This window comes from Oncorhynchus gorbuscha, linkage group LG12 (assembly GCF_021184085.1).
Source record: "Oncorhynchus gorbuscha isolate QuinsamMale2020 ecotype Even-year linkage group LG12, OgorEven_v1.0, whole genome shotgun sequence".
In the NCBI taxonomy this organism is placed as follows: domain Eukaryota; kingdom Metazoa; phylum Chordata; class Actinopteri; order Salmoniformes; family Salmonidae; genus Oncorhynchus; species Oncorhynchus gorbuscha.
Window position 1 is genome coordinate 58,591,103 of NC_060184.1, and position 22,164 is coordinate 58,613,266.

The 22,164-nt window shown below is 43.1% G+C and overlaps 1 protein-coding gene across 5 annotated transcripts in view; it reads left to right on the plus strand.

Annotated features, from left to right (window-relative positions):
- Positions 1–22,164, plus strand: part of cpne3 (copine III) — a 35,403-nt gene that overhangs the window by 7,581 nt on the left and 5,658 nt on the right. For all 5 annotated transcript variants that reach the window (XR_006830760.1, XM_046292435.1, XM_046292434.1 and 2 more), the window contains exons 4-11: positions 91–165; positions 252–323; positions 521–601; positions 1,696–1,785; positions 8,681–8,779; positions 8,860–9,006; positions 9,222–9,355; positions 9,787–9,841. Coding sequence is in view for 4 of the 5 variants with exons in the window: in XM_046292435.1 (XP_046148391.1) it covers positions 91–165; positions 252–323; positions 521–601; positions 1,696–1,785; positions 8,681–8,779; positions 8,860–9,006; positions 9,222–9,355; positions 9,787–9,841 (753 nt within the window). In the remaining variant the exon portion in view is untranslated. The remainder of the gene's footprint in view (positions 1–90; positions 166–251; positions 324–520; positions 602–1,695; positions 1,786–8,680; positions 8,780–8,859; positions 9,007–9,221; positions 9,356–9,786; positions 9,842–22,164) is intronic.

Genomic DNA, 22,164 nt, shown 5'->3' on the forward strand with positions numbered 1-22,164 from the left:
TGGCCAATGTACCACACCCCCTCGGGCATTATTGCTTAAGTGGTCATTTACATTACAAGTGTTTCTTACGCTTCAAATTGTCTTTTCCAGGTGGTGTCTAGTAGAAAGCATACTAGACCACTGGTGTTGAAGAACAACAGGCCTGCAGGAAGAGGAACCATTACAGTGAGTCATTTACAGAGATGTTTGTTGTTTATCATGTTTGTCGTTGTCTTTTTATTTTTTTATTTACTGTTTTATTTTCTTTGTAGATAATTGCTGAAGAAATAAAAGACAACAGGGTGGTGAATTTTGAGGCTGAAGCAAGAAAACTGGACAACAAGGTATTGATACAATATTGAAGAATGTGCACCAAGCACGGGTCATCCCATGAGTGACGAATCTTTTGAAGTGATACTTGCTGCTCTGTAAAGCCAATAATTGAGGGAAATAAAACATCACAATAGTTAGCTGATTTGCTTGTGTCTGTTGTGTGACATTTTATGACTTACAATGTTTTGACATATAAGGCTGTTTCCAGGATTTCTTTGGGAAGTCTGATCCTTACCTGGAGTTCTACAAGCAGACAGAGACGGGATGGCAGCTGGCTCACAGAACGGAGGTACAATACACCATAGACATTTCTATGGAGTACAACACAGACTCTCATACTGCCCATTTCAAAGGAGACTTATTAACTGGTTTTACAACTACATACGACTTCCATTCAGTTATGCAGCACATACTGTACTCCTGGTCTTCTTTTGTATATTGTGAATGTTAAAGGCGGTTTTGTCTTTGTGAAATGTGACGGCAATAACCATAGACTACGTAATATCCTGTTGCACACTAGAGATGGCACGGTTAATCGAATATCCGGATATCCTAACAGACATCAGGACCCTTGTGAGTTCAAATTTGTCAACAATGAAAAAGAGGCCTATTTTAACAATGAAAAAGCGTTGTCTAAATGAAATTGTCCCTGTGACATTGTTGCACACAAGAAATATGACATTTGAAATGCTTAATTTAATAAAACAACAAACGTAAGAATGTCGTGTTTATGTACACCGCATTGAGCCACTGCTGCTTCAGACATGTGGCTTTGACAGTACGTTGTTTACAGTTGGGCATTGTAAATGTAGCCTACAACGTTTTGCTATTTTCCCCACTTCAGGGATTCACCTACATGCGCGCCAACGGATCAATGCAAAATACTCACCAGATATCATTTTTTAAACAATCAGTTATTTGATAGTGAACATCTGACTTCTTTCACCTTTGCTGTTAGCCGAGGCTACCCTTAGCCCAAAAGCTCCCGAGCTAGCACCCTGAAAACAACTGCGCGCTGTTGTGGCATTTTGCATCATTCTGATTGGTCGAGAGTAGCGCATTTCTTTTATTTACTTCGTTATTATTCAAATCGTGAAATAATTTCAAATGCCCATCAATCAGTATTGTGCACTGTGTTCACTGACTGACACTGAAAACAGTATAACATTTGCATGGTTTCCTCCTTTTGTCTAGAAACCCATTACTCTCCTCATATTCTTTGTCCAGATGCCTCTAATGTGATTGAACCAAATGCTATGTAGCTAATCAGTGTCTGCTCTTGTACTGTGTCCAGACACTGGTGTTGTGATACAGATTGTGGTTAGTGGTAATGCAATACAGATAACAGTTACCATATTTGTCCCTGTGCCCTGCATAAATAAGGTGGTGAAGAACAACCTGAACCCAACATGGAAACCCTTCAGGATCCCCCTGCAGTCCCTGTGTGGAGGAGACATGGACAAACATATAAAGGTATGTAGACCCACAACCACACCTGTACCAGTACTAACCTACCTTATACATCAGCAACTCTTACCGCACAGACACTGAACTATTCCATATCTTTTGTATTTGATTTGGGGAATGTTTTGGTGTAACACCTTTTCTGGAATTGTGTGTGGTTTGCATGATAATAACACAGGTAATAACCTTAAGATACGTTCACCTCCACAATTATTGGCACCATTTGATAAAAAGATAAGCAAAAAAGATTGTATAAATAATACAAATACTGAGCTATATTATATGCAAGAAAAGGGGGGAAATTATTATTTTATACGAATACAGTTGCTCAGAGAAAGATTCTGTTTAACAAGTTGTTGTTTTTTGCATCAGAAAGATAGGTGTCAATTATTGGCATCTACTTTGTGCCTCTTCCCCTTGCAAGGATAATGCCACGGAACCTTTTTCTATAATGTTTTGAGATTGGAGAATTTAAAATTGATTAAATGTTTAAATGTTGTGTCACTGATCTACACACAATACCCCATAATATCAGAGTGGATTTTGTTTGTAGAAATGTTTTGAAATTAATTTAAAAAAATGTGTAGCTAAAATGTCTTGAGTCAATAAGAATTCAACCCATTTGTTATTGCAAGCCTAAATAAGTTCAGGAGTAAAAATGTGCCAAGCAAATTGCATAATAAGTTGAGTAATAGTGGTTAACATGATTTTTTAATGACTACCCTATCTCTGTACCCCACACATACAGATACTTGTGAGGTTCCTCAATCGAGTTGTGAATTTCAAGCACAGATTCAACCACAAAGACCAGGGATGTTTATCAATGCCTCGCTTAGAAGGGCAGGCACCGATTTGGTAGATGTCAACAACAGCAAAAAAGCAGATGCTGAATGAATATCTCTTAATTAAGTTAATTACACTTTGGATGGTGTATCAATACACCCAGTCACTACAAAGATACAGGAGTCCTTCCTAACTCAGTTGCCAGAGAGGAAGGAAACTGCTCAGGTATTTCACCATGATGCATTGGCGACAATGGCAATTTAAAACAGTTTAATGGTTGTGATATGAGGAAACTGAGGATGGATCAACATTTTAGTTACTTCACAATACTAACCTACATGACAGAGAGAAAAAGAAGCCTGTACAGAATGGGGGGGATGGGCGTAAAGAAACATGGGCGTATGGGCGAATGGGCGTAAAGAAATTAACTTTTTGTCTAGAATAGAAAGTGTTATGTTTGGGGCAAATCCAATACATCACGAGTACTACTCTTCACATTTTCAAGCATGGTGGTGGCTGCATTATGTTATGGGTATACCTATCATCGGCAAAGACTAGCTATGGCAGGGGTGTCAAACTCATTCCATAGAGGTCCTAGTGTCTGCTGGTTTTTCGGTTTTCCTTTCAATTAAGACCTAGACAACCAGGTGAAGGGAGTTAGTGATCTAAATTCATCAATCAAGGACAAGGGAGGAGCGAAAACCTGCAGACACTCGGCCCTCCGTGGAATGACTAAGATGTTTTTTTGGGGATGGTAAGAAAAGGAATACAGCTAAACACAGGCAGTTTTGACTTAAATTTGCTTAAATCTATGGCAAGACCTGATCATGGCTGTCTAGCAATGGTCAACAATCAACTTGACAGAGCTTGAATAATGGGCAGATATTGTACAATCCATGTGTGCAAAGCTCTTAGAATCATAAAACAAGGGACGAGATGTTAAAAACTGTCCATTGTGCCAATAGATGGAATGCACTCAAGATTTGCGTGATGTTGACAGTGGCATGGGAGGTTTATTTCTTAGACTGGGTTAAGATGTCAATTTTGGGACACATCCTCAGTAGTGTGCTTTCGAATCAGTGGGTGTTTCGGCCTTTAATCACTAAACACCCTCATCAAAGGTGGCCAGCTAAAGGGTGATCAAGCCTTAGCTTGTGTCCCATGCCCAATTGCGATGTCCCACGTGACTATGCAAGGCAGGGGCGTCCTCTTCCCTGAGCCAGCCCTACAGCTGACCGCATACCTCATATGCCCTCCTCAAGTTGGAGGGATCTGAATTGGGTTCTCGGGTGGGGGGTCATGAAGTTATAGCCCAGCAAGGGTACTTCCGTTTGATCCAGATCTACTGGCTGGCTGCCTCTTTCAGCTGCTTGAGAAACTGCTCTGACGGTCTGCCGCAGAGCCTGTCCATGGATTCCAAGTTCTTTCAGCAACCTGATGGTGGAAGAAGCCACGAATCCTCTGCATCCCACTTCAACTGGCCAGACTTTTGCATTCCATCCACGCTGAGTTGCGTCTGCTGCCAACTCTGTGTAAGCTTTCTTACGCTCCCTCTTCAACAGAGTTTTCCCACGGGACTGTGAGCTCTATGATGTATTTCGTGAAGGGGACCAGAGTACCATGTCTGGCCTAAGGTTGGTAGAAGCAATCTCAGGTGGAATAATTAGTTGCTGGCCAATATCCAAGCATCTTCCAGTCCCGGGCCATGGCTAGGTGTCCAGTTTCTGGCTTTGTAGGAGGATACTTGGGCCTTTTCTGTCCCTCCCGGATGAATGTTGTTGTTTTGGTCGGGATTGCTTGTTTTTCGGAGGTAATGAATGGTTGCACTCCTCTTGGTCTCAAGTGCTGCAGCCAGGCTCTTGAGGACCTGATTGTGCCTCCAGGTGTAGCGGCCTTGTGAGAGGCTGGTCTTGCAACCTGTCATTATATGCCTGAGAGTTGCTGGAGCTGGGCAGAGGGGGCAGGTCTACCATTGATGTAGATTTTTTTGGTGATGGAAGCACATCATAAACAGCTCTTATGATGAAGCTGATGTTGCTCCATTTGCCAAAGCTTACTCCAGTTGATCTTTCTCCTCTCCAGGCCTTCCAACCGATTGCCCTTGTTTAGCAAGAGAGACAGCCTTTGCACTTCTTGCAGTCTCCTCCTGTCTGCGCACCTCCTCGACCACCAGATGTTGTTGCCTTATGGAACGTTGGTTTGCTTGCTGCCAGGCCAAAGCCTCCTCTTCCATGCTGGATATTCTCCACAATGTCTTGGTGTCTCAGGGCTGATGTTGCTTGCTGCACAGCCTTGGATGATGTCCATTTCCGTCCAGTTTGTAGGGGAGGTGCAGCCTTGCAATGGTCTGGTCTTTGGAGTCCTTCAATGTCATCTGAAGTCTTACTTTAGAGCACTTGTCTCTTCCGTTAGACTTGTAAGGTAGTTCAAGGACCCCTTTGCCATAGACCTCAGGCATCGTGGGACACCCAGCCATTTCTTCACTTATGAGGTAATGGTTTGCTCCATCTTCTCCACTGTTGTTATTGGGACCTCATAGACGGTGGTGGCCAAAACGGGGAGAAGTCCAAACTGTGACCAGGAGCCTCCCAGGCAGTAGGGTCTTGTTGATGTTCTCAAGACCGTCGGCGATGTCCTGCCTTACTTGCTGCACTTGATCTTTATCCCGGAGGCTTTCGTTGTACCATCTACCCAGGCTCTTGATGGGTTGCTCAGACACCGTTGGTATCGGGTCATCTCCAATGCAGAACCTCACCTCTATAAGCTGTCCCTTGACTATGGAGATGCTTCGAGATTTGCTTGGCTTGATTTTCATCCGGGCCCACTTGATGTTATCCTGCAGTTTTGCAAGTAACCGCCTGGTGCATGCTGCAGTGGTGGTCAGTGGAGTCATGTCATCCATGTATGCTCGGATAGGTGGGAGACATTCCTTATTCTCTCACCGCCGACCACCCATCTCGATGCCCTGATGATGACTTCCATGGCCATAGTGAAGGCCAGAGGAGAAATTGTACAGCCTGCCATTATGCCTACTTCCAAGCGCTGCCATGTTGTTGTGAAGTCAGGTGTTGTGAAACACAATTGCAGGTCTTGCCCTTTACCAGTGTAGTGATGGGTTCTGTACCCAGAGGAGTTCATGGGAAACTGAGCCAAAGGCATTGGCCAGGTCGAAAAGATGACATGATGTCCTTCTTAGCTGTTTAGATCTGGTGCCAAATCATACTAGTATGTTCCAGGCAACCAGGGAAACCAGGAATGCCTGCTTTCTGTACAGATGTATCAATGTACTTGTTCCTTTCCAGATAAGTGGACAGCCTCTTGTGCTATTATACTGAAAAAGATCTTCCCTTCGAGATTGGTCGGAATTGACTGATGTCTGTCGCATCCTTCTCTTTCGGGATTAGCACACCACCAGCCCTTCGCCATGCCTTTGGTATTATTTCCTTCTGCCACACTATCCTCATGAGCCTCCAAAGAAAGCGTAGAACATCCGGGGCGTTCTTGTAGAGCTTGTATGGTACTCCATTAGGCCCAGGAGCCGAGGCCGCTCTTGCTCTTCGGACAACGTTCTCTACTTCCCTTCATTTTGGAGGGTCAGTATCCAGTTTGAATTCTGGTGGTTGAATAGGTGGGATGTCATGTGGGATGATTATCTGCTCATGCCTTTTCATGTCCTGGTGGACCTTTTCCAGATGTTCTTCCAGTTCAGGCTTTGGAGTTTTTAGGATCCCGCACTTTTCCTTTGCGAAGAGATCTTTGACAAACGTAGTTTGTTTTATAGAACTGTGTTCTTGAGTGTTCCTTCTTCCTACGAAGTTTCCATAAGTTTTCCGCTCTTCGCAAGGTTGCCAGCCGACATGTAATGTCTGCTTGGAGTAGCATGAGACCTTCTCTCTCTGCATCAGAGGCCTTCTTCCACTGCTTCCTCAGCTGCCTTCTCTCTCTGACAAGTATCTCAACCTGCCTCCTAGATTTGGCTGGCGCGGGTGGTGTCTTTCCACTTCTCATTTCGTTTACTCCAAAGCGCTCTTCTCCGTAGTGGTAGATGATGTCTCCCATCCTTTCAAGCTTTTTCTCTGCTGTTCCTACCTGTTGTTCCAAGACTTTTGTCAGGTCGTTGTTGATTGTTTCCCACTCTCTCTTTTCAACAGCTTTGGGCCACTTCACACTCGGTCTGTGCCCTTTGATCTTTTCCTCTTTTAGAGGTCTCTGTGGTTGGGTGTGTTCATCCACCGGCATTTCTGTGCTTGTGTTATCCTCCTCGGTTACAGGGGTGCTGATGCTCTGTGAACTTTGGTTTGCGTCCGGTCGCTGTGCTTCATTGATTTGACTGGCTGCTTCGTAAGAAGTACTGGTCAATGCGAGGTCCCTGTCTCTGCTCTCCCAAGCACCTTTTCCTCCCTTGATGGATCCTTAACCCCCTTGCCGATGTTACTCTCTCCCAACCACAGCTGCGCACCTGAAATGTGTGTCCTGCTGTTGTTATGGTTGTCTCATGTGCTGTGTTCCTACTCGTAGTCGTTTCCGTTCCTGGGTCCGTAACCGTGTGATCAGTCGTTGAGCCATCTTGCGGGGGCCCCAGCTCTCGCAGGCTCTAGGGGTATGTTCCTTTGTTGACTTTCAGTAGAGACTTACCAAAAAACGACTCAGCTGTGATCGCTGCCAAAGGTTCTTCTACAAAGTATTGACTGAGGGCTGTGAATTCTTATGTAAATGAGTTATTTCTGTATTTCATTTTCAGTAAATTTGCTAAAACTTCTCACTTATGTTCTCACTTTTATAATGTGTTATTGTATGAATACTTTCTGGAGACAATGTATGAAGGGCAAAAATAATTACCCCGTCTCTTAATTGTTGAGTTCTTTGCCTTTCTCCAATGTGATGGTTGACATGTTTTTTTAAAGTATTTTTTATTCTTTTTTTTTTTTTTTTTTTTTTTACATGTGGGTTGCCTCATTTTTATTCCCCAGTGAAACAGGAAGCTATGGTTGGCCACAATAAATTTCCTTAAACTGAGATTAACTTGAAAAAAGTAGAATGTTAATGCAGATTTTATAAGACTTCAGGGGTGCCAATCATTTTAAAACCTATCTTTTTCAGATTTTTTTGTATTAGTTTAACAGTCTCTTTCTCTGAGCAATTGTATTAGTGTAAAATAATATAATTTCCCCAATTTGAGGGCATACAATATAGCTTAGTATTTGTATTATTTATATTATAGTCTTTTTGTTGCTTATCTTTATTAAGGGTGCCAATAATGTTGGAGGTGACTGTACTTGTTAACAGTTTTAAACAGAGCGGGGGGAAAATAACTGCATTAACTCTCACGTTTTATAGTAGATTTTAAATGGTTATCGTTCTCTACTATTAGCTAAGTGGACTACTACTGTACATAATCTGTACAGCATTTGAGGGCATTGATTGATGTTGACAATTGGTGATTTTTCAGCTGTAAATACCCCTAATGCAGTCTTTTAAGGAACAACTGATACCCACACTGGAGGACATGTGAGTTACCCTCGGACCTGGGTTCAAATTTTTGGAGGTTTGATTGAGCCTGCCTGTGCCTACACTTTAAGGACTCTTTCATTGGTTTCAATGTCACAGACAAGCTCAATCGAGCAGGAAACAAATCTTATTTAAACCCAGGTCATCTACCGTCATCAGCCCGGTGTGTGTCCAACTCCAACCTCATGTGCCTTCAGTAGAAGGGTGAAGTGACTAGTCAGTAGTGGAAGACTGGAGTGGGTGGGGAACACTTACCCTGTAGTAGGCTGTATCCATCCTGTACTGATAGCCACAGTTCCAGCCCTTCCATAGACATCCATATTGTCTTTGTTGGACAAATGGCGGAAGTTGATGAAGCCTCTGTCATCATGGCATCTTTTTGTTGTGCATTAGTGTTAGTTAACTTGTGTTACCTTTGCTCTGAGTTTGGTTTGCCGTCTTGGTTTGGTGTTTTCCATTGCATGATCTTGTTCACCCGCGGTCTGATTCTTACTGAGTGTGATGTGAATGATGTTTGTTTGGGGTTTGAAACCGTTCGTGTGTTCACCTTTTTGAGGAGTCGTTTTGTGGCTTGTTGCTAACCTGTTAACTCCGACTCTATGCTCGTCCTAAGGTGGAGTGCTACGACTATGACAATGATGGATCTCATGACCTCATTGGAATCTTTGAGACCACCATGACACGTCTGCAAGAGGCAACGCGCTCCTCACCGGTGAGATTGAGTGCAAGGGTTACTCTGCGTGTGTCAGCCTGTGTGGTTCTTCTCATCCTTGCTCCTCTGTCCCTCCCCAGGCTGAGTTTGAGTGTATCAACAGTAAAAAGCAACAGAAGAAGAAGGGATACAAAAACTCTGGTGTGGTGAGTGTGAAGCTGTGTCAGGTGGTGAAGGAGTATACCTTCCTGGACTACATCATGGGAGGTTGCCAGATCAACTTCACTGTGAGTAAAGATTTCTCTCTAAATGACCTCTAGCACAGAAATGGTTCTTTCATGCAGAGTTTTTCTGTGTTGTACATCACACTTGTCTGTTTTTATTATTCATTGTCTTTCAATTTGTGTCCTATGCCTGCCAGCAAAAATGTATTGAATAAAGTTCATTGACTTGAACTGCCGCCACAATAAGCCTTGTCTCTCCGTCTCCCTCTCATGTGTAGGTGGGTATTGACTTCACAGGGTCAAACGGTGACCCCAAGTCTCCCCAGTCTCTCCACTACATCAGTCCACAAGGGGTCAATGAATACCTGTCTGCCATCTGGTCCGTTGGCATGGTGATCCAAGACTATGACAGGTAATCTGACCTGTACTACTCCCCATATGCTACATTATATATGGTGCAGTGTCTGGGAAACTCACACCCATAATATGCTGAATTATTTATTTTTCCCCATGTAAATGCAATGGTGCTGTATGTTTTTGCTTGAACTGCCTGCCCCTGGAACTGTTGGATGCAAAAATACCATTATTGCCCTTTATCTGGCTTTGCATTCTGTTAACCTTAGGCAATAGTTGTTTGTGTGAATGTTAATGATTAGGATAGTGTGTGTGTGTGGATTTTCATGTTTAATGATGGAATGTGCTGATGCAAGTTAGCTCTTTAGTTAGGCTGAGGTGGTTTCCATAGACGAGGTGTGAGGATATAATCCTGCCTCTTAGTTTCCATTGTGGTTTTATCATTGTTTTGAATGATAGGGAAGTATCTGACTGAAATGTTCCCTGCAGTGACAAAATGTTCCCTGCCTTTGGCTTTGGAGCACAGATCCCACCTACCTGGCAGGTAAATATGGATTTTCATATTTATTTATTTATTTTATTTCACCTTTATTTAACCAGGTAGGCAAGTTGAGAACAAGTTCTCATTTAGAATTGCGACCTGGCCAAGACAAAGCAAAGCAGTTCGACACATACATCAACACTGATTTACACATGGAGTAAAACAAACATACAGTCAATAATACAATATAAACAAGTCTATATACGATGTGAGCAAATGAGGTGAGATAAGGGAGATAAAGGCAAAAAAAAGGCCATGGTGGCAAAGTAAATACAAAATAGCAAGTAAAACACTGGAATGGTAGATTTGCAGTGGAAGAATGTGCAAAGTAGAATGCATATGGTGAACATCATTATCTCTTGTGGACAGATGCATGTAACAGGATAATGCAAGAAAACCCTATCACAAACTAATAGCAAAATCACATTTGGTCGCCACTGTTAGCTAAACGCTAATGAGCGAAAACGAACAAACTAATTGCAAATCCACAAAGTCAAACAAGCTAGCTGCTAACGAATGTCATTTTTGGTGAGTGTGGACATTTTATGAGCGAAATTGTGCAAATGAACAAAGTTGTGATGCTACTCTTCCTTCAAAAAAGCATGCATGTGTACACAGAGCAGAGAAGAGAACGAAGGAGTAAAAAACACTAGTAGGAAGCTCAGGGAAAAAATGTCATCCAGAGCTCTGACTTCTGGCAGAAAGACATTATACGATATCTGATGGCAAACATTTAGTAGTGAATTGCATGCAAGTATAACATCGTCAACTCCTGCACTGCATAACAGGGACTCGCCGGTAGAAATAGAACGCTATGGACTCACCAGCTCCCACTTTCTCCCGTTGTGATATTTACAAACACCTGACTGGCTCAGCTGTTCTAGGGAACTATGGTAAGCATCATAATGTAAAATGTAACCATTGAAATGAAGAACGCAGTCTGCTTTATCTCCTAACGTATTGCACAAGTTAACAGCAGGGATTAACTTTAAAAAGTAGCCACAAATATTACATTTTGTTGAAAAACTTCAAAGAAACAGGTTTGATGGTATTGAAAAACCATCCCATGGCTTTTCCCAAATACCCTGGTATATGGCATATACGGAATACCGTCCAACCCTACCATGTAACTAAGAAATTTGCTGGAAAGAAAGTTAATTTTTTTGTTGAATAGTCATGACTGGTTTGAGATATCCTTCTCCACTGTCATTTTACGACGGCTATCATTGCTACTTAACGCAGATCCAAGTTCAGTTTTGATATCCAATGTTGTCATTAGCGTAGGGTTAGCTGGACATTTCTGATTGGTCTAAGAACTGTGACAACTGTGGCAATTGTCAGCCTCTCCCCGCTTGACTATTTAGTGATTTTGCCAACACAGCCAGATATTCACAATCTTTAACCCTTAACTTTGTTTAAACAATTGTATTTGTTGATTTAAATCAGACTTTATTAATGCAATGAGTAATCCAGGAATGTCATATGTTCATTGACACAAGAAAAAAACTCTACAGCACTCAATGACTAAAATGAAAGGCTAAATGAATTCCAGACACAAAGGGTCCGTGGAGCTCTACCTTCTCACCAATCTATTAGGCAAGATTTTAGTTCTGCGTTTCTGAGATTGTGAACATCGCGATCCCGCATTAAATGACGTTCAGTTTTTAAAGGCTTCATAAATTTGTCTGGCAGACATATCAGTGTGGATGACGGATCACCACCTCAAGCTGAACTTCGGCAAGACGGAGCTGCTCTTCCTCCCGGGGAAGGACTGCCCGTTCCATGATCTCGCCATCACGGTTGACAATTCCATTGTGTCCTCCTCCCAGAGCGCTAAGAACCTTGGCGTGATCCTGGACAACACCCTGTCGTTCTCAACTAACATCAAGGCGGTGGCCCATTCCTGTAGGTTCATGCTCTACAACAGGGGTGTCAAAGTCAAATGGACGGAGGGCCAAATAAAAAATTTAGCTACAAGCCGAGGGCCGGACTGTTCGAATGTTCATTGAAAATTTTTAAATGACGCATATAGTCTAGTGAACCTAATTGAACCTACTGAAAACCTAACAAATATATTCCAATATGATCAGATAAATAAAGCAATATTTTCTTATGGCTCTGTCAGTAATCTTTAATTTTCAACAGACACAAAAGACAAATTTCCTTTATATAAAAATCCCCATAACATGAACATTAAATGAAAGAAACTGGTATTCAAGGTACCATCAGTAGCCTATATTTTCTATTTTAGCAAAAGTGGGCTAAATTTACTTCAAAGAAAAAAACAATAATAGCAATTTTCTATCATCCACTCAACTGAAATATTTTTAAAATATAATTGGATTGAAATACAATAAAATAAAGTGCAAAAATCTATTAATCAAAAACAACACTTTGTTTAAGGAGAAGTAACATGCAGTGAAAACAAATATTAAACTTTAACTTTTAAACTTGAACTGAGTAAAAACTCTAAATATGTGATTGCACAGTAATGTTCACTTGTTTGAGGTTGAGGGTGATACTTGGTGGTGTCCCATCTTTTCCACAAGTTCATCAATGTTCGGGGTAAGGCTCTGAGCTGAGGAAATCCTCAGAATTGAGTGGAGGTGTTCAGCAGTAAGTCGACTTCTGTGTGATGTTTTGTTCAAGTTCATCAAAGAAAACAGTTGTTCACACAGGTATGTGCTGCCAAACATAGACAACGTTTGAGCAGCCTGGATGCGCAGCTGGGGCATTGTCGGGGAGGAAACGGGCGAACTCCGCAGCACCCACTGCCGCATATTTTGCCCTCAGTGCATCATTGCATTGGAGGTCAATCAACTCCATTTGGAGGTTTGGTGGTGAGCTTTCCACGTCAACAGCAAATGGGTTACCGAGCAGTTCCAACCTGCTTTTTGTGCTTCAAAGTCAGCAAATCGGCGTCGAAAGTCAGCGGCAAGCATACCTATTTTATCAGCCAACTGTGCGCTCGGGAACGCACTGGTAGAGAGCTTCTCTTTCATGGTCTGGCAGCTGGGAAAGTGGCTCAAATTTTCTTTCCGCATCTGCGTCTCCCACAGAGTCAGTTTGGTTTTAAATGCCTTCACTGTACTGTACATATCAGAGATGACACGATCCCGACCCTGCAGCTGCAAGTTCATTGCATTCAGATGACTCGTAATGTCACACAGAAAAGCCATTTCACACAGAAACATTTCGTCTCGGAGTTGTGTTGTGTCTTTCCCTTTGCTGTCCAAGAACAGACAAATCTCCTCACGAAGCTCGAAACATCTTTGAAGCACCTTTCCCTGGCTTAGCCATCGCACCTCTGTGTGATAAGGCAAATCACCATGCTCCGTTTCTAACTCCGTCAGAAATGCCTTGAACTGACGGTGATTCAAACCTTTGGCTCTGATAAAGTTAACTGTGCGCGTGATGATGCTCATTACATGCTCCATTTTCAAGGCTTTACCGCACAACGCTTCCTGGTGTATGATACAATGATAAGCTGTCAGCTCACCTGTCGCGTTTTCCTCTTGCATCTTTTCCCGTATCTTCCCCACCAGTCCGCTCCTGTGTCCACACATCGCAGGTGCTCCGTCGGTTGTCAAACCCACGAGTTTTTCCCAAGGCAGCTCCATCTCATTTACACATCTTGACACCTCTTCATACAAATCATGCCCCGTAGTTGTGCCATGCATAGGACGTAAAGCCAAAAACTCCTCTGTCACGCTTAGGCTGGAGTCCACTCCGCGGATGAAAATTGACAACTGGGCAATGTCAGAAATGTCGGTGCTCTCATCCACAGCCAAGGAATATGCAATGAAATCTTTTCCCTTTTTCACAAGCTGCTCTTTTAGATTGATGGACAACTGGTCTACTCTCTCGGCAATGGTGTTTCTGCTCAGACTCACATTTAAAAAGAGTTGCCTTTTTTCTGGGCAAACTTCGTCACAAACTTTAATCATGCAGTTTTTGATGAAATCCCCTCCGTAAATGGCCGGGCTGATTTAGCGATCTCTTCTGCCAAAATAAAACTGGCCTTGACAGCAGCCTGGCCTTGTGATTTGGCTTTTTTGAACAGAGCCTGTCGAGATTTGAGGCCTCGTTTTAATTCCTCTGCCTTTTGTAGCCTTTGTTCCATGTCCATATTCTTGTTTTTGTCCGCGTGTTTCGTTTCATAATGTCGTCTCAGATTATACTCTTTCAGTACCGCCACACTTTCTCCACACAGAAGACACACAGGTTTTCCAGCTACCTCCGTGAACAAATACTCCGACTCCCACCTTGTTTGAAACCCCGGTTCTCAGTGTCCACCTTCCGTTTTGCCATTTTTGATGGGTATCTGAAAGTTAATTTTACTGTGATGCTGACAACTGCTGTGCCAATAAATATTGAAATGAAGCAGCCTACTGCTCGGTGCGTCACCGTTGCATTGTGGGAAATGTAGTATTGGTGCGTGTAAAAGATCTGCGGGCTGCCGGCTTGCTGCGGTCTGCGGGCCGGTTCTAATAACAAATCAAGATCATCCCAGGGGCCGTAAAAAACCTTCTCGTGGGCCGGATGTGGCCCGCGGGCCTTGACTCTGACATATGTGCTCTACAACATCCGCAGAGTACGACCCTGCCTCACACAGGAAGCGGCGCAGGTCCTAATCCAGGCACTTGTCATCTCCCGTCTGGATTACTGCAACTCGCTGTTGGCTGGGCTCCCTGCCTGTGCCATTAAACCCCTACAACTCATCCAGAACGCCGCAGCCCGTCTAGTGTTCAACCTTCCCAAGTTCTCTCACGTCACCCCGCTCCTCCGCTCTCTCCACTGGCTTCCAGTTGAAGCTCGCATCCGCTACAAGACTATGGTGCTTGCCTACGGAGCTGTGAGGGGAACGGCACCTCAGTACCTCCAGGCTCTGATAAGGCCCTACACCCAAATAAGGGCACTGCGTTCATCCACCTCTGGCCTGCTCGCCACCCTACCACTGAGGAAGTACAGTTCCCGCTCAGCCCAGTCAAAACTGTTCGCTGCTCTGGCTCCCCAATGGTGGAACAAACTCCCTCACGACGCCAGGACAGTGGAGTCAATCACCACCTTCCGGAGACACCTGAAACCCCACCTCTTTAAGGAATACCTAGGATAGGATAAAGTAATCCTTCTCACCCCCCTTAAAAGATTTAGATGCACTATTGTAAAGTGGCTGTTCCACTGGATGTCATAAGGTGAATGCACCAATTTGTAAGTCGCTCTGGATAAGAGCGTCTGCTAAATGACTTAAATGTAAATGTAAATAAAGACATAATGCCTTTATAAGCACTACATGTGTTAGAAAGCATCTGTCATGTGGCGTAAATACCCATGTCGAATGTGACATAACCCACTGTCAAATATGATGTAAGCACATGCTTTATAAAGGGTTGCATGTAGTGATGAGGAATGGTATACGCTCTGAAGTGATGTCCTGTCACATTACACCTAATCTCATTCCCAGACACTTCTGCCACAATGCCCGGAAGGTCGGGTGGCCCAACGCACCAAACTTGGCCTTCATTAGTTAGGGTTAGGTTTAAAATCACATTTTAAGAAGATGGATGGGCAGGGATTAGCAATAATTATGACTTTTTGACTGCGTTAAATAGTGACAATGACAAATACTTTACTCAGTAAGGTCACTCCCTTAGAATTCTATGGTCACTCCCACTAAGGCCAACTTTGAATGATTGATGTCCCAGGCTTATATGTGCTGTGTGTGCAATAGTCTGGGGAGGACGTTACACCAATACACTCTTACCTTGAAGAAAGCCCCCCAACCTAAAGAAATTGAAAATGTATTTTTTCTGGAACCAAGTTACATGTTCCTCAGTAAACGAACACGCACACAACAAAAACAAGCCATACCGCGCGGTGCTGGGCCCAGTCAAGTCTTTGACACATTCACCCACTTCCCCTTGCTGAAAGATTAGCCACAAAATGTTGGCACCAATGTAACAGGTTGTAATCGAGGCCTGGACTCCAACATGGGAACAGAAGAGGAATACTTGGTGCGTTAGTCTCAGGTTGGACTATTCCAAATCATCTTGGTTCTGACACATACACACACAAGCTTTTCCCTACAGTAACCTGTGGATCGTGAGAATCTTCATAAATCAGCAGAATGTTAATAACTTATTTAATGACACTTTATGTAGTGTCCTGTAATACTTAGTTTGAAGTGAGACACCTTCGGTCATTCATAAGACATCCATAAAGACTATCGCATGACACTATACTTAATTTAAAGTCAGATCCATTTGGTAATTTTATAACACATACATACATTTCTTGTATCATGACACTTGTGTTTTTTTTTTACATTGGATAAAAGTAGAAACTCAGAGCTAGAAAATGGTATATCATACACTACAGTTGAGGAACAATGGGAAAGTAATTCTACTTTGAAAATTGAAACACTTGTAACCCCACTTTTGAGAAAATAGCCCTTGAATGTTTTGGTACACCTGCTGGAGAGATTTTGTCTACACCCATTCAGCATTGTTCACACCCTCTTAAGCTTTAGCCCCACCCATCTCTTTAAGGATTCACATGTGAGGCCATGTGCGAAACAGAGTGAGTACGGTACAAGCAACCAAAGATTTCAAGACTAAAGGCTGGTTTATACTACGTCTATCGACAGTTGTCACAGTGACATCATGAACATTCTATTGTCATTATGAAATAGTATAAACACAAAAACGACAGGCTGCATGACATCAGCAGCCTGTTAGTCCAAAATAGCGTAGTGTATTTTAACAACAAATCCATCTGTTTAAAAATGTATTTAGTATATGTCAATCTAGCAAACCATGCAACTTTCTAACCAATGTTTTGGTTTGTTTCTTGCTTGTTAGCTAGCTAACGTTAAGTTCGCTGGCTAGCCAATTCAAATAATGACCATATCATAGCTTACAATGTCTTAACTTTAGCTAATTTGTATTCATTTTTACAGAAAATAAACTCACAATAAGATAATTATTTACAAGTTAATGGCGAGCTAATTACCGATAATAGCTTATAGTTGTGAGTGCGATGAAATAAAAGCAGGGCATTCTACTGGACAATTTTTGAACTTGGACACTGTCTCGTTTGCCTAACGTTATATCCTAATTAGACTTTGGTGCAGGTCATGTTGTTCTTCACATTACCGTCTCTGGTAAGCACACATATCAAGTCAAATCAAAGTGTATTTGTCACATGCACAGGATACAGAAGGTGTAAACAGTACAGTGAAATGGTTACTTGCATAATGGAGTCTTTTGTTTAATCCCAACTCAAAACGTTACTACCATGCATGAATCTGCAGGTAGCTAAAGCGAACCAACTAGGTTTAATGTTAGCTAGCTAGCTAACCGTATGCTTTACCTTGCAATGAAAATGACTGACAAAATTAGAAACGTATATCAGAAAATGTTGCTCGTGAGACTCTTACCAGTATACATGGATGAATGCTTCTCCCTCTGTCACAGATGCCATGGTTGCCCTTAGTTTGAAGATATAGTCCAGAGACACGTGTTTTATACAACAGCCTTCTGTGTGTTCTCATTTCGACTCCCTCCGCATATTTGCAATCAAACGGCAGAATTTTTTCCATCTCCTTAGCTATCATACTCTGCTTCCACTGGCCACTGATTTCAAAACTCTGTCTTCCAGAAAGTGGAGAGCATTAGCAACACTTTTGCAGTTCTTCTTTCATAAAAGCCACATTAGAAAGGATTACCTGAGCAGCTCATGTTACAGAGAAGTGTGCCACATGGTAGACCAATCTGAACTCATCATGTCCAGCCAATAATGGCTATTTGGAAGGTTCCTGACTCTTTCTGTGGCTAAACCAACTAGGCTTGTATTATAACAATTTTATTTATATTTACAGATGACATACACATTTGTTATTAAGGCACATGAAAGTTCCATGTTCCTGTTTAGTAGTGATGTGCGACCATACGCCTAGTTTCCTGAAACAAGTCATTAACTATTAAGGTCAGACACCTATGGTCATTCATAACACATACATAAAGGCTTAATTATTTATACACAAATGTATTAACACTTAGGGAATTATCACTAACAGCTGAAACAATAATCATTAGACATGTTTAAACCATACATTTTATTTGTACATTTTTGAAACAATACAAATACATTAAGTTTCAAAAAGTTCAGCAATGCAATTACATGAAATAGTACATGGGGCTGTGAATAGTGTAGCTTGTCCGTGAGCTGGCGGACGAATGGTTCTTGCCGCTCTTCCTGCTGGAGGTACTGCATGTTGGTTCCTACCTTAAAGTAACATCAGAGAAAGTTAGCAGGTCTGTTAGGAAATGCCTTTGTCACAGCATCTGGATAAGGGGAAGATTGGGAAACTCCAATTCATATTATAATGTTATACTATAAGTAGTATATTATACTACTTTAATTTACAAATCTCATGATGTGACATGGCTCTATCAAGGGGATTTGTATTTATCTGAGCCTGCTAGCTAGCTAAATGTAATCTAACTGCTGTGATGTCACCGACATTATTTGAAACAACGACTGAGCTAGCTACAGTATGTAATTTAACTCGACACTTAACTACCTCAGTACAAACTAATTTAAATGTAAAAAAAAAAAAAAAAAGCTTAACTTGTTTTTCGCTGTCCAGTGGCATTTGTTTTGCGAACTCATCACCCGATCAGCGTCTCGTCAGCAACACTAAAAAAGTACTGCCTGATCATGGATTTTCAGAAATGTTCTAAATAAATATCCCCACCATTCATGATATATGTCTACAAATTAACAATGATTCATATTTGTTCATATTTAAGTGACATTTGAATTCAATCTGGCTTTTAAAACCTGTTCCATGGTCAAGTAAATGCACACAATGCGAATCACTGTATATGGAATACATATTTGCTTAGAGCAAGAATCATTCTCAGTGCAGCAGTATAGGTATTTTAGGGAATGCTCAGTAGGGTCTGTAGAATGCATATATGATGTGATTTCATGGGGCTCTGAATAACACAGAGTGTTGCTGGCCTTTTACTCCACCTATTTCCATTGGTGGCCGAATCACATACAGTTGAAGTCGGAAGTTTACTTACACTTAGGTTGGAGTCATTAAAACTTGTTTTTCAACCACTCGACAAATTTCTTGTTAACAAACTATAGTTTTGGCAAGTCTGTTAGGACAGCTACTTTGTGCATGACACAAGTAATTTTCCAACAATTGTTTAGAGACAGATTATTTCACTTATAATTTCCAAATAGTAATTTCCAAATGCCTGAAGGTACCACGTTCATCTGTACAAAAAAATAGTATAAACACCATGGGACCACACAGCCGTCATACCGCTCAGGAAGGAGACGCGTTCTGTCTCCTAGAGATGAACGTACTTTGGTGGGAAAAGTACAAATCAATCCTAGAACAACAGCAAAGAACCTTGTGAAGATGCTGGAGGAAACAGGTACGAAAGTATCTATATCCACAGTAAAACGAGTCCTTTATCGACATAACCTGAAAGGCCGCTCAGCAAGGAAGAAGCCACTGCTCCAAAACCTCCATAAAAAAAGCCAGACTACGGTTTGCAACTGCACATGGGGACAAAGATAGCACTTTTTGGAGAAATGTCCTCTGGTCTGATGGGGGGAAAAAAAGAACTGTTTGGCCATAATGAGCATCGTTATGTTTTGAGGAAAAAGAGGGAGGTTGCAAGCTGAAGAACACCATCCCAACTGTGAAGCATGGGGGTGGCAGCAGCATGTTGTGGGGGTGCTTTTCTGCAGGAGGGACTGGTGCACTTCACAAAATAGTGGGGCAAAAAAGTATTTAGTCAGCTACCAATTGTGCATGTTCTCCCACTTAAAAAGATGAGGCCTGTAATTTTCATCATAGGTACACTTCAACTATGACAGACGAAATGAGGAGAGAAAATCCAGAAAATCACATTGTAGGATTTTTAATGAATTTATTTGCAAATTATGGTGGAAAATAAATAAGTATTTGGTCAATAAAAAAGATGATCTCAATACTTTGTTATATACCCTTTGTTGGCAATGACAGAGGTGAAGACTTACAGAAAACGTTTGACAAGGTTTTCACACACTGTTGCTGGTATTTTGGCCCATTCCTCCATGCATATCTCCTCTAGAGCAGTGATGTTTTGGGGCTGTTGCTGGGCAACACGGACTTTCAACTCCCTCCAAAGATTTTACATTTACATTTAAGTCATTTAGCAGACGCTCTTATCCAGAGCGACTTACAAATTGGTGCATTCACCTTATGACATCCAGTGGAACAGCCACTTTACAATAGTGCATCTAAATATTTTAAGGGGGGTGAGAAGGATTACTTTATCCTATCCTAAGTATTCCTTAAAGAGGTGGGGTTTCAGGTGTCTCCGGAAGGTGGTGATTGACTCCGCTGTCCTGGCGTCGTGAGGGAGTTTGTTCCACCATTGGGGAGCCAGAGCAGCGAACAGTTTTGACTGGGCTGAGCGGGAACTGTACTTCCTCAGTGGTAGGGAGACGAGCAGGCCAGAGGTGGATGAACGCAGTGCCCTTATTTGGGTGTAGGGCCTGATCAGAGCCTGGAGGTACTGAGGTGCCGTTCCCCTCACAGCTCCGTAGGCAAGCACCATGGTCTTGTAGCGGATGCGAGCTTCAACTGGAAGCCAGTGGAGAGAGCGGAGGAGCGGGGTGACGTGAGAGAACTTGGGAAGGTTGAACACTAGACGGGCTGCGGCGTTCTGGATGAGTTGTAGGGGTTTAATGGCACAGGCAGGGAGCCCAGCCAACAGCGAGTTGCAGTAATCCAGACGGGAGATGACAAGTGCCTGGATTAGGACCTGCGCCGCTTCCTGTGTGAGGCAGGGTCGTACTCTGCGGATGTTGTAGAGCATGAACCTACAGGAACGTGCCACCGTCTTGATGTTAGTTGAGAACGACAGGGAGTTGTCCAGGATCACGCCAAGGTTCTTAGCGCTCTGGGAGGAGGACACAATGGAGTTGTCAACCGTGATGGCGAGATCATGGAACGGGCAGTCCTTCCCGGGAGGAAGAGCAGCTCCGTCTTGCCGAAGTTCAGCTTGAGGTGGTGATCCGTCATCCACACTGATATGTCTGCCAGACATGCAGAGATGCGATTCGCCACCTGGTCATCAGAAGGGGGAAAGGAGAAGATTAATTGTGTGTCGTCTGCATAGCAATGATAGGAGAGACCATGTGAGGTTATGACAGAGCCAAGTGACTTGGTGTATAGCGAGAATAGGAGAGGGCCTAGAACAGAGCCCTGGGGACACCAGTGGTGAGAGCGCGTGGTGAGGAGACAGATTCTCGCCACGCCACCTGGTAGGAGCGACCTGTCAGGTAGGACGCAATCCAAGCGTGGGCCGCGCCAGAGATGCCCAACTCGGAGAGGGTGGAGAGGAGGATCTGATGGTTCACAGTATCGAAGGCAGCCGATAGGTCTAGAAGGATGAGAGCAGAGGAGAGAGAGTTAGCTTTAGCGGTGCGGAGCGCCTCCGTGATACAGAGAAGAGCAGTCTCAGTTGAATGACTAGTCTTGAAACCTGACTGATTTGGATCAAGAAGGTCATTCTGAGAGAGATAGCGGGAGAGCTGACCAAGGACGGCATGTTCAAGAGTTTTGGAGAGAAAAGAAAGAAGGGATACTGGTCTGTAGTTGTTAACATCGGAGGGATCGAGTGTAGGTTTTTTCAGAAGGGGTGCAACTCTCGCTCTCTTGAAGACGGAAGGGACGTAGCCAGCGGTCAGGGATAAGTTGATGAGCGAGGTGAGGTAAGGGAGAAGGTCTCCAGAAATGGTCTGGAGAAGAGAGGAGGGGATAGGGTCGAGCGGGCAGGTTGTTGGGCGGCCGGCCGTCACAAGACGCGAGATTTCATCTGGAGAGAGAGGGGAGAAAGAGGTCAGAGCACAGGGTAGGGCAGTGTGAGCAGAACCAGCAGTGTCGTTTGACTTAGCAAACGAGGATTTTCTATGGGGTTGAGATCTGGAGACTGGCTAGGCCACTCCAGGACCTTAATGCTTCTTGCGAAGCCACTCCTTCGTTGCCCGGGCGGTGTGTTTGGGATCATTGTCATGCTGAAAGACCCAGCCACGTTTCATCTTCAACGCTCTTGCTGATGGAAGGAGGTTTTCACTCAAAATCTCACAATACATGGCCCCATTCTTTACACGGATCAGTCGTCCTGGTCCCTTTGCAGAAAAACAGCCCCAAAGCATGATGTTTCCACCCCCATGCTTCACAGTAGGTATGGTGTTCTTTGGATCCAACTCAGCATTCTTTGTCCTCCAAACATGACAAGTTGAGTTTTTAC